The sequence below is a fragment of the Periplaneta americana genome, chromosome 15, assembly GCF_040183065.1.
Source record: "Periplaneta americana isolate PAMFEO1 chromosome 15, P.americana_PAMFEO1_priV1, whole genome shotgun sequence".
In the NCBI taxonomy this organism is placed as follows: domain Eukaryota; kingdom Metazoa; phylum Arthropoda; class Insecta; order Blattodea; family Blattidae; genus Periplaneta; species Periplaneta americana.
In genome coordinates, this window is record NC_091131.1 from 67165367 (window position 1) to 67178807 (window position 13441).

The 13441-nt window shown below is 37.9% G+C and overlaps 1 protein-coding gene across 4 annotated transcripts; it reads left to right on the forward strand.

The window, feature by feature from the left end:
- The first annotated feature begins 6396 nt into the window (after positions 1-6396).
- LOC138715078 (F-box/LRR-repeat protein 20) lies at positions 6397-12699 on the forward strand. 4 transcript variants are annotated; one of them, XM_069847576.1, is made up of 7 exons: positions 6398-6734; positions 6833-7266; positions 7371-7466; positions 7688-7755; positions 7929-8058; positions 8622-9590; positions 11555-12699. In XM_069847576.1, the coding sequence occupies exons 3-7, from the start codon at positions 7446-7448 to the stop codon at positions 11660-11662; spliced, it is 1296 nt and encodes a 431-aa protein (XP_069703677.1). In that variant the 5' UTR covers positions 6398-6734; positions 6833-7266; positions 7371-7445; the 3' UTR covers positions 11663-12699. The 4 variants fall into 4 exon arrangements, with proteins under 4 accessions (XP_069703675.1, XP_069703676.1, XP_069703677.1 ...); XM_069847577.1 differs by having other exon boundaries at positions 6833-7000; XM_069847574.1 differs by lacking the exon at positions 6833-7266 and having other exon boundaries at positions 6397-6734.
- Positions 12700-13441: the final 742 nt, after the last annotated feature.

Here is a 13441-nt window from a genome sequence, read left to right on the forward strand (position 1 = left end):
GGCGTTGGACTTCGGACTCATTTCGCCATCATTAATTCACATATTATCATCATCCATACCATAGCCAGGTTCAGTTCACGGTGCAACCTGTTGCACTTGTACAAGAGTGGGGCCGTTTGGCTACCCAATCATTCACAGAATAGGATCGGTAAGCACAATAAGCCTCAGGCTGCAGTGTAAGCTTTTGGGTCCCTTCTCCATACAAGATAAAAAAAGTGGTTAGCATACCTGACTGTGAAACAAGTTGGCCCAGGTTCAAATCCTGGTTGGGGCAAGTTAACTAGTTGGGAGCTTTTCTGAACTTTTCCCCTAATGAACTGAACCAGAATTGCTGGTAACTTCCGGCATTGGATCTCGGACTCATTCCGTCATCATATATTCACATATCATTACCAAGCCCAGGTTAAGTTCATGATGCAGCATGCTGTATTCGTACAAGAGCGTGACTGTTCGGCGACAAATATCATTAACAAAATAGGAGTGGTACGCACAATAAGCCTCAGGTTGCAGTGCAAGACTTCGGGCCCTCTTTCGTGAAAAAAATGCAGGCATACTTACTAGTGAGAATAGTAAAGATATATTTCATAAAAATTAATGTGCAGTCGGTGTAATGTAGTCTAATTAATTGTTTGTATGACTTGAGGCTTTCCCGGTGTTTGATGTAGAATAACTCTTCTTGGGTTCTCAGCCAGGTAAGTTGGAGTTAACGTTTCTCAAAGCATCAATAAATCCGTGTGTCTTTTCCTCTTGAGACGACGATCAGGTCGTGCAGGGGGCAGGTTCCGAGTGATCTGGTTGATTAAGCTGTTAGAATGTGTTGGCAATGTTGCATGTAACCGTGTGTAGGAAGAATGAATTACAGTCTCTATTTTGGCTAGATATAGATCTGAATGAAGTGTTTCATTTCTCATGTACCATGGTGCTCCAGTGATTATCCTTAGTGCCCAATTTTGGAATGTTTGAATACGCTTCATTTGGCTTATAGAAGCCGATCCCATAATGAACATCCATAGAGCCAAATAGGTTTAAGAAGCATTACATATATTAACCTTTTGTTGGAAAGGGAAAGACAAGAGCTGGAAAGTATTGCTTTCAATCGATGAAATCTGTACCTATCTTAATCTCTGAAGGGTATAAGTGAGGTGTTTATTCCAGGTCAAGCGACTGTCTAGGATGAGTCCAAGATATCGTACTTCTTCATGCTGTGGTACTGGTGAACTGTTGAGGTATAATGAAGGTGTTTTTTTCTTTTTTGAGGTATGTGAATGTTACTTTTGATGACTTATTTGTGTTCATGGCTGTTCTCCATTTTTTGTTCCATATTTCAATTTCTTGTAGAAAGTTTTGAAGATTGGTTGTCACTTGTTCACCAGTATCTCCTTTGCTAAGGATAGCAATATCATCAATAAAACTTTTTGAAAACATAATTATTATTTCAATAATATTGTATGTGATTTAACAGAATTCTTCTTTAATGTGAAAATACGTTATGTGAATATTTTGTTTTTTCATTTTTCTATAAGTTATACACTTTTAACACTTGTATATCACTGATTAAATTTCGAACTTCTAATTAGGCTTTGGACAATGAAGAACAAAACTTCGAAACTAGTCTGCTACGGTAAATCCTAAATATTAACACAGTAAAGAAGTTGGAAATTTAATCAGGAATATTTTGTCTTCTTCTCCCTCAAAATATATATAAAAATCGGTCCACCCCCCCCCACTTATGTGGTGTTAGCCCTCCCCCCTTCGACGGCCTTGGTAATGCTGACAAATGTTCCTGGACTATAATTGTATTACTTACTTACAAATGGCTTTTAAGGAACCCGAAGGTTCATTGCCGCCCTCACATATGCCCGCCATCAGTCCCTATCCTGTGCAAGATTAAGCCAGTCTCTATCATCATACCCCACCTCCCTCAAATCTATTTTAATATTATCCTCCCGTCTACGTCTCGGCCTCCCTAAAGGTCTTTTTCCCTCCGGTCTCCCAACTAACACTCTATATGCATTTCTGGATTCGCCCATACGTGCTACATGCCCTGCCCATCTCAAACGTATAGGGTTGCAAAGGGTAGTGAAGTTCATTCCATCTATCACCTCTCCTACCTAATTCCCAACCTCACCTTCACGTGGTGCAACCTGTTCCTAAACAGACGAGGCTCTGGGGACCGAGTCACAGCGGTATAACTGTTCCAACACATATGGAGGAAATGCCATATAAACGCCTGTCCAGAAGGCTATTAAGGTAGCAGCCCTACCACTGGACTACTGTGCGACAGGCTTGTAACCTATCCACAGGAACTCCATATTACATTCAAGTCTCATAATATTAACAGCCGGACTGCAGAATCTGTTGACGACTATGGCATGAATAGGACTATGAGTAAAAATAAATGGAAAAAAAAGGGTATTTTACAATTTGCCACTTGGAATGTTCAAGGATTATCATACAAGGACGATCAGCTTGATGACATTTTAGCAAAAAAAAGGTATCAAAATTGCAGCAATTAATGAAACAAAAAGAAAACAAAACGGATCGAAAGAAACAAATAACTATATTCAATTATACAGTGGTGTTAATAGACAAGAAAGAGCAAGAGTTGGGGTTATCTTAATGATTCATAAATCACTACGCTCCTCTATTGATTATTATAAATTTTGGAATGAAAGATTAATAGAAGTTCGAATTAAACTTAGAAGAGGTTTTATGACAGTAATAGGCACCTATGCACCTGTGGAAGGAGATGAAGATAATAGTGAGTTGTTTTACAATAAATTACAAATCATCATCAATAAAGTTAATAAATCAGACATGTTACTTTTATTAGGGGATTTCAATGCAAGAATTGGTAATAATGAAGTTAGAGGGCACATTGGAAAACACGGCGAAACAACTTGTAATAATAATGGACAAAGACTACGAGATTTTGTGATTTACAATGATCTAAAAGTAATGGATTCTTTCTTTAAACACAAAAATATACACACATATACATGGCACGCAAGAGGATCACAATCTATTATTGACTATGTCATTTGTAATCAAAAATTGTTTAGCTTCGTTTTAGATGTCAAAGCTTGTAGAGGTCCTGAATTAGAGACAGATCATTATCTAATTGTATCCCCTATTAGAATACCAGCACCATGGCATAAAAGAAATATTAAAAATTTCAAGCAAGAAAGCAATAGGCTTATTTTTAAAGTAGACTTATTGAGAGATGATAGTATTAAATGGCTTTATGAATGTCGCATAAAGGAAAATCTTCAAGAAATCAAAATCTCGGATAATATAGAGGAAGAATGGAACAACTTAACAGATATTTTGAAAAAGGCTGCATTTGAAAGTATTGGCGTAAAAAATATTAAGCAGAAGAGAAAAAGAGGCATACTGAAATGGGATGAGGATATCAAGAAGGTGATAAATGATTAGCGAGAAGCATATCTCCGATTTTTGCAAACAAAAAACTTGAAGATGAAATTGAATATAAAAGAAAGAGAGCAATTGCAAAACGGGAAACAAGAAAGCGACACCGAGAGAAATGGAATGATTTCGTCTCAAGATTAGAAAGAGATTTAACATTACCAAGACCCAAAACTTTCAAAATTTTAAAGAAAATAAATTCGGAGATAAAAGAAAATGTTGTTATTTTCCTAACGAATCTCTACTTGCTTACTTTAAATATATATGGTTTCACAAAAACATCTCTCTTACATTAAAGAATTCCAACAACAACACAACAGATATTATTACTTATGATGAACTCATTGAAGTATATAAACGTTTAAAAAACGGGAAAGCCCCAGGCGAAGATAATTTAAATTTCGAGCTTTTTAAATACGCTGGAGAAGAATTTACCTATCGATTTTTATATTTCTTAAACAATATATGGGCAGGATTAAACCCCCCAGAAAGTTGGCAAAAAGCCATTGTAGTACCCATTTATAAGAAAGGAAACAAAAAACTATGTGAAAATTACAGGGGTATAAGTCTTCTCAATTCTGGATATAAGATCTATACAGCCATAATCAAAAATAAATTATCACATCTTTACGAAGACAAAATCACTGAAGAACAGAATGGATTCCGAAAAGGAAGATCATGTTGTGACAGCTATTTCACCATGAAGATTTTAATTGAAAAGCACAGAGAATTTAATATTCCAACCCACTTAGCTTTTATTGATTTCATAAAAGCTTTTGATAGAGTTGATAGAAATAAACTTTTAGAGATTTTACGCTATGATAATGTGCCAAACCAAATCATTCTCTCCATTTATAATTTATATCAACAAAATGAAATTGCCATAAGAACTGAACGTGGAACTACTAGCTGGACTTCCATCAACCAAGGTGTTAGACAAGGGTGCGGTCTTTCCCCTCTGTTGTTTATTATATATATGAACCATATTTTATACATTTGGAGGCAAAGTCATCATGCTGGAATTCAAATTAATCGAAACACAGTTCTCGATACACTAATGTTTGCCGACGATCAGGTTATTATCGCTAAAACAGAGGATGCTTTACAAAGAGCCATTTATAATTTGCAAATAATCGCCTCTGATTTCAATATGGAAATCTCAAAAGAGAAAACAAAAGTCATGGCATTTTCGGGAGAGAACCCAATTCCAAGTAAGATCATGATAAATAATACTTTAATTGAACGTGTTAACTCATTTAACTATTTAGGTTATAACCTCTCTTACATCACTGATGAAGATATGTCAAACAAAATATCTAAATTTATAAAAATCACTGGCGTCATTAATGCCGTCTTCAAATCCTCCCATGTTCAGAAACATACAAGGCTAAAGGTATATAAAACACTAGCTCGACCGGTCCTCACTTATGGTAGCGAGGCATGGACAATCAGAAAAGCTGATGAGCAAAGGCTGACGACAGCGGAAATGAGGTTCATGAGACGAACAGCGGGATGCTCTTTGCTGGAACACCGTAAAAATGTGGACATATTGCAGGAACTCAAAATGGATCCTATAGTTAATTTTGTTCAACAATATTGACTTCAGTGGAAAAAACATGTCGAAAGGATGGATCGCACTAGATGGCCTAAACAGATTCTTACTTATGTACCAAGAGGAAAGAGGAAATTGGGAAGACCACGAAAGCGCTGGCATGAGACCGTAACAGATCCTGTAGGGTCTAATACGTGAGGGATATGATGATGATACATTTTATAATAAATATATGTAACTTTTGGCTATAACGGATTATATTACTTCTCTATTGTTGGGCTGTTGCTGCATTTAGTTTTGTAAAGATTTCACGAAAGCTCACGGAATTAAACTAGATTTTCCTCTATACCAACCATTTTAACCATCCTTTCTGTACCTCTCAGCATAATATACCTCAAGACCTCAACAGTTAATTTCATTTTACACACCGTGAAAAATTCTTGTTCCCATACTGCTAGCAAAAATGGTTTAGAATATAAAATTTCACACTATATTTTATCTGTCACTACTCATAAGCTAATGGGTAGAGTGTTTGCTTTGAAAAGTTGAAGCACTGTTTTCAATAACAGTGCCTGTACACAGTACTGTGCCCTGTAGATGTTTGACGTCACTAGTGGCTCTATAAAAAGTCTATAATGTTTATACTGTGTTCCATACTGTCTGACAAGCAAAGTAAACATTGCCGGCAGAGGAAAGGAGAAAGATAATTGCTACTCAAGAAAGGTAGAACGCTTCAGACCATCCAACGTGAGGATAAGCGTGGGATGTGACCTCTGCCATTGGTTAAGTAGCAATTATCTTCCTTCCTTCTTCTGTCGGCAATGTTTACTTTGCCTGTCAGACATTATGGAACGCAGTATAGGTAATCTAGTTGCTGCTATGGCCTTTGCACTGACAATTATTTATTGTATGTTGAAACATTCCCATGGATTGCAGTGTCACTCCTAGGCACTTAAAGAAAGTTGACTGTGAATATATTTCTAAGTTCAAATAAAAATTTAATACTTATTTGGTCATTATTACGCCATACATACAGATTTCGTGAATTAAGAGAATAGTAAATTTAATGAACGATGATAAATTTGGAAAGCAATTCCATTATAAATCATGAGTCAGCACCACTTCCATTGGAAATTTGAAAATGACAAAATAATATCTAAAGTAGTATATAAATGATACTCATGATATGAAATGATAATAATAATTTTCGTTAATAAAAATTTAGGACACAGTGACGAGCTTAATTATGACAGCCTATTGTTTTCACCACTCATTGATCGCATGTTGTACATCGACCTCGTGTATGACGTCATCACAACAAGGCTTGGTATAGGAGGGATTTGTTTTTGTTTGGAACGTATTCACCAATCCCGAAATTGCTTGATGAAACGGTGTTGTGTATTGGCTGTGAGTGCAGTTGTCATTTCCTCCCTGTCACCAAGGCTCTTTATTAAACGTGACACTGTAACAAATAGATTCGTAAACAACTGTAGCTAAATATAACAGTTTTCGGTCGCGTTATACTATCTAAAATGCATCAGTTTTACGCAAAATATTCCAAAATGAGTGTTGAAGTGGCAAATTCTTGTTTGTGTATCATCCAATCAGAGACTCGTTTAGAAGTATAGAGCCTCGGAAAATATTTCGTCTGGTATTTCGATTCTTTGTTGACCTTCGGTTTGGAGGGGAATATTTATAAATAAAGGAATTACCGCGTGGTTTCAATATGATACACACCAACAGAAATAAGCTAGAGGTAAGATGGCGTTAAAATTAATGTTCCATAATTATTGTCTTGGTATTGTGCGGGCATTAAAGTGCTGATTCTACTCGACCGATATCCGCCATTCCCAGGGCCGAGTAAACAGCTGATTTTGAGCCGAAGAGGCCTGGGCCAAGGTTGCCTCGTCTGTGAAAGAACTGGATTATTGTTTCTTCATTTCAAGTAGAAATGATAACAATAAGCCACGGTTAAGGTCTGGATTATCAGTTACGCTTAAGTAGTGTTGCAGCTTCGAAAAGGTAAAGCTAATATTTGGAATTCGTAGTTTTTGTGATGGACGAGCCGTGGCCTTGATAGTCCATGTTCTCGTCTCCTTTGTTATGACACATTCGGGAGTCAAGGATAAGGCCTCCTTTGTTATGACACATAGGGGAGACACACGGATGATGCCGCTCCGACCACATCTCCGTCACCTTTCAATTGACTTGAAATTGCGTAGTTCATATATTTTGTAACTTACGCACACACAAAGAAAAAAACATGTTACATTTCCAACAATTTCTCTGTAATATTTTACTTTTTTTGTTCAATGTTTCACAATTAGATTTGATAATTTATCACTTTATTAGTCTTGTGTTTTTTGTTTTTGTTTTATTTGTTTTTGCGCAGGCTGCAGTGAGACCTTGGTGGGTGCCATCTGTAGGCCGCAACAAGAAAGAGCGATCTAATTTCTCAGTGTGCACTATGAAGCAAAGCTACATGCAGGTACAAAAATCTGTCTGTTGCTAACACTTCCTGCTTTATAACAACCCAAACGCCCGCTTTCTTGTTTGCATTGTGTGTGTATGTGTGTGTGAGGACATGGCACTGTAGGTTGACACTGTGTTGCTATTGTCACATTTTTGAAGCTGCAACATTGCTGGCAAATGAGTTGAATAGCGGCGATGGTAACGGACGCAATGCACACTGTCTTATTGTGTTCGCAGCTTGCAAGAGTGTTCTCGGACGACGACGCGCAGATTAACAAAAAGCTGCCCAAAGAGTTGCTGCTTAGGTGAGTAATTCCACTTGTATTGGCCACATGTGAATTGCGAAAACATTTGTAATACCATTACAGTAATGTACTGAAATATACTACCATAAACAGTTTTAGGTTAAGATAGCTAATTTGTTAATTTCGATATAAATGACCTACAATGCCTTTATGTTAATTTATATTTATTGCAGGATATTCTCATATCTCGACGTAGTGTCTCTATGCCGCTGTGCGCAGGTGTCCAAGGCCTGGAATGTACTTGCACTCGATGGCAGCAATTGGCAGCGGATAGATCTTTTCGACTTTCAGACTGATGTGGAGGTAAGCTACTCCAATAAATTCCATAGATTAGGAAAAAGGATAGTCTTAGCTAAGATGGTAAATAATTATGGCAGCTTTGGTGTTGCATAATTGTTCAAGAGAAAATAACTCTTCTTTTACAAGAATACTTGCAGCAACCGTAATTATTTATAGCTTTGGCAAAGTTTACCAAAAAGAAGTACAGTATAGGAATATTATACATGACAAATTCTGAAGTGATTTCTTGTTTGGTTGCTATGGTCACATAATCTTTCCGAATTTTGCTAGTTTGTCAGTGTCAGTTTAATTTGTGTGAAGTTTCTAAAAGGCGAAATTTATTATTCATTTTGTCAGCACTGTAGGCGAAAAGATGATTGGTATAGTTCAATTTCGACTTAATTGAAAAATGGTCATTACAAAGAAAGTCATGCAAGGATTTTATAGTCCTTGAAAATCTAATGTTGTCTGTTGGTTTTGAAACTGTGTATACTTCATTGATTGTATTATTAACATTTAGAAAATAAATGAATGAAATATTATAGCATTCAACGAGGTACGGAGTTTTTTATGGTTTGTTGGTGCAGGGTCCTGTAATAGAAAACATCTCACGTCGCTGTGGTGGGTTCCTGCGTAAGCTGAGTCTGCGTGGCTGCCAGTCCATAGCTGATGGCTCGATGAAGACACTTGCTCAGCTGTGCAGTAATGTGGAGGATTTGAATCTGAATGGCTGCAAGAAGATCACAGACAGTACTTGTCAGTCGCTGAGCCGACACTGTCCCAAGCTGCAGCGCCTCGATCTAGGCTCTTGCTCAGCAATCTCTGACCTGTCCCTCAAGGCTCTGGCTGATGGCTGCCCATCTCTCACCCACATCAACATATCGTGGTGCGACCATATCACTGAAAATGGTGCCGAGGCTTTAGCACATGGCTGTCCCAAGCTCAAGTCATTCATCTCAAAGGGCTGCCTGCAGATCAACGATAAGGCAGTGAGCTGCCTGGCACGCCACTGTCGGAATTTGGAGGTAATGAACCTGCATGGATGCTCCAATATCCAGGATGAGGCCGTGCAACAGTTGGCAGAGAACTGCCCACGCCTGCATTACCTCTGCCTGTCGGGCTGTTCACACCTAACTGATGCCTCCCTCATCGTACTGGCGCAGCAGTGCCACATGCTAAGCACCATTGAAGTAGCTGGTTGCTCTCAGTTCACGGACGCGGGTTTTCAGGCTCTTGCCAGGAGCTGCCGACTTCTGGAAAAAATGGACTTGGAAGAATGCGTGCTCATCACAGATGCAACATTAATCCACCTGGCGATGGGCTGCCCTCGTCTTGAGAAGTTAAGTCTGTCACATTGTGAGCTCATCACTGATGAGGGCATCCGCCACTTGGGAACTTCTCCCTGTGCTGCCGAGAACCTGACTGTGCTAGAACTGGACAACTGCCCCCTTATAACTGATGCATCCCTGGAGCACCTCATCTCATGCCACAACCTGCAGCGCATCGAGCTCTATGACTGTCAGCTCATCACACGAGCCGGCATTCGACGCCTCAGGGTGAGACACATACAATTAACACAGATTACATAATTATGTTAAAATTTTATATAGGGTCCGGCAAAGAATAGGCGATTTTACACAGCATATATACCTCACAGCGCAGTTGAGCGACACATTGTTGCCAATACAATGCCATTTAGTCATCAAAAAGTGGAGTAGTGCACAACATGCTCTTGCAATTATTAAAAGCCTTTACAAGGACGACAGTTTTGAGGCTATTAAGTGTGAATTTCGTTATTTTAATTTATGGCACATGATTCCGTCTTATCTGCATATGCAACACATTTTCATCCATACAAAATTCAGGTGTTACATCAATTAAAACATCGCGATATTCTCACCCAGACAGAGTTTTGTTTTAAATTGCATGGCTGAAGATGAAGACTTTGACATTTTGTGGGTCTGACAAAGCACATTTCCATCTCATTGGTAGTCACTTAAAGGAAGTTCTTTTCAAGAAATAAATGGCAGACTACATACTTTGATTTCACGTATGTCATTTTGAAAAAATAAATTCTTGAGTCAATAACCATTTGTAATCGTCTGTTCCTCTGCTGGACCCTGGTATTAAAAGTGGTGCTCAGTGGTAGATTGGTAATCACTAATCATATTCGCGGGTTCAAGCCCAGCCCAGCCATAAGTAATGGGTTAAAAAAATTGTAAAGATGCATCACATGATTTTCCCTGGGAGTGAAATAAAAATGGGAATGCTGTGTTGTAGATTTACGTAAAGAAACTATTCTGAATGTGAGTTGAAGCCCTGATCACATATATAACAGATTGCTCAGCCTTATGGACTTTGATCAATTTCACCATGCTGTCATCTAGCTACTGCATAAGAAGTCACATTATAACTCTCATTTGAATTGCATGGAGCAACTGTATTTCCATCTAGCAGTCATTCTCAATCAACAGTGCCAATCCTGTGGGTTGTTCTTTTCCACATGTTACCTGGTGAAGGTTACTTATGCCCCAGCCACTATAGGAACTTGCTAAAATATCTGTAAAATGCTTTGGATTTATAGTATTGATTAGTAGAAATTGATGCGATCACTGGGAGAGCTATAAGCCCACCCAACCCGCCTTAAATATGTACCGGTACCTTACTTATATACAACTGTGACTGAAGAATACAGCCATATTTCGTTAATGTGACAGTGGGTTGGTGGTGCTAACATAGTAATAATACTACACACCTAATCAAACTTGTCAATAATACACACCTAACCTAACCTAACCTGTCATATAATACTACACACCTGTAGTAACATTCCTCACATTTAGTATAATTTCATTTGCATGTATTGCCAACCCTGCTACTCGTGTCGGGGGGCCATCTATTGGAAGTGTATCATAATGGAGACTTTCATAATAATTATATTTAGTTCGTTCAGTGTATATTTTGTGATATATTAATTAACGTGTTAATGTAGTGATAATTCCATTATATATATATATATATATATAGTGCAATAAGAATTGAAATGTGTTGTGGCTGTGATAAAAGTATTGAAAATTGGTTTATAGCACCACATTGGCAGTGATAAAAGTGTGCAATATTTGTTCAGTGGTCGGTGGATACTCTACCTTGTCCCCGTTTTTAACATGGGGATAGTCAATCTGTTATATATGTGATCAGGGGTTGAAATCACAATTTTCTTACTATTTTTTTACTCATATAAGAATCTAGTTCATTATTTTACACTATTATTCTATCAACAGGGGTAGTTGTGCCCTTGTCCTGGCAGAGTTTATGAATACTTGAAAAGCCATGTCTTGAGTTACTAATAACCAACTGACTGTCTTCAAGTTAAAATTACATATAGCTGCATATTCTGGTACCGTAGAGATGTAACAAAGTTAATAAAATTATAAAATTGATTATTATAGAACAACATACTCTTTTGAAGCAGTCAATTATGTCAGGACATGACCTTCAGTCTATTGATATTTCTTTGCAGAATCACCTACCGAATATTAAGGTGCATGCATACTTTGCTCCTGTGACACCTCCTCCCACGGCTGGCGGGTCAAGACAACGCTACTGTCGTTGCTGCGTCATCTTGTGAACAAAAACCAAGTGTGGAGTGACTGACGATTTATGTTGTATGTACATAAGTGTGCCCCCGCCTTAGTGAGTGAACAAGGCGAATGTGATAACTTGAGAAGAGAATGGATCGTGCATCACCAGCGCCACAGGACATGCCCAGGGTCACTGTACAAATTAATTACAGGACTTCAGTAAGCTGATAGAAGTGAAGAGGAAATATTGGAACATGTGGAGAAATTTCTCTCTCCACTTTGTTTTGACACTTAGTAGTGCAAAGTACAGTTTTTTCTGTTGTTCATCAAACTTCGCGAGTGCTGCATCATATTGCACAGGTTGAAGTGACTTCATTGTTGGAAGTGTATAAGGTTCAGTTTCATAATGAGTCTCAGCATGAATTTCGAATTGGGTGATTAGCCTTGTTACATAATTGTGTTGTTCGCACAAGGAACTCTTAAATGCCATTACACTACGTGTGCAGTTTCAGTGAACAAACTGTACATAGGCCTGCTCTCCTGTTCAAGACATCTTGATCTGGCTGAAAGAGTCTGTTCAATGTGTTGCCTCCCATATCCTGATAGAGCCATGAGCATTGAAAGTAATGCATTTACTTTCATTGTATATTGGTTACAAACTAACCTAGTAGTTGTGTAGCGTAAGAGCACATATTTTCATATAATTTGTCGGCTTGCCATGTAGTGTGTGTATGTCTGCATATGTGTGTGTGTGTGTGTGTGTGTGTGTGTGTGTGTGTGTGTGTGTGTGTGTGTGTGTGTGTGTGTGTGTGTGTGTGTGTGTGTGTGTGTGTGTGTGTGTGTGTGTGTGTGTGTGTGTGTATGTATGTTTTCCTGTTAACTTCTGATTGAGAATACATGTGAAAGTAATATAATTGTTACACCCATGGTTACCTAGCAAGATTCAGATACCCACAAATAAACCTCAGTGGAAGCCTCTTATAATTATCACATGATTACACAACATATTTTTAAATCATGCCTCCATATATTTCGACAAGATTTCCAAAACTATCTGCCACAGTTTAAAAAAAAAAAAACTAAATATTGGGGTTTTCTTAATATTACGATGTTCTTTCAAAATAAAACTAGCAGCATTTGACGTAGGAAGAAGTATGCTTAACTTGATAAAATTTACATGACTGGAAACCACAGTAGGGGGAAATTCATTTTCATACAGACCTTTCAGCCATTTCCTAACAAGTTGCTCTGGGCATGTCGTGTGAAGCCTTTCCAAGGCCTACAATCTTGGTGCTATTGCAAGCATTCCTCACCACACAACATGACATTCCAGGACGTTGGCGCTGGTCGATATATCACCAAGTGTACTTGAGCGCTGCACCATGTGTGGCGCTAGTGATGCTTGACATGTCCTTACCTAACCCCCTTATCTTCCCGTTCATGAAGAAGCTGCTAGAAATTTTTTAGGAAGAAAACAAAAAAAAAAAGTTTTGCCTCAATAAGCCTGTGATACAATAACTATATATACTGTAATAATTTAGACAGAAAAACTATTATAATAGAGAAAAATTATTGCATTTAAAAGTAATTATAAAATAGTTTAAAAATACTGCATGCAAGATATAGGAAGATATTTTTGTCCCGATGAGAAGTGCGACGTGCAGGACAGCGACATCATGTAGTTTTGCATATGCATTGCTTCAATGTGTGTGTGTGTGTCCATTATTATTATTATTATTATTATCATCAGCATCATCTCATCATCATAATTATAATTGTTGTTGTGTCTGAGGCTGCATTGACTTGGAAGACTGAGACCTGTGTAT

Bases quoted from the DNA above. Each gene is read 5' to 3' on its own strand.
- LOC138715078 (XM_069847574.1), top strand. From the start codon at position 6,705: ATGATACACACCAACAGAAATAAGCTAGAG. The intron at 7,467-7,687 runs GTACAAAAATCT...TTGTGTTCGCAG, and splicing joins TGAAGCAAAGCTACATGCAG to CTTGCAAGAGTGTTCTCGGA. The intron at 7,756-7,928 runs GTGAGTAATTCC...TATTTATTGCAG, and splicing joins CCCAAAGAGTTGCTGCTTAG to GATATTCTCATATCTCGACG.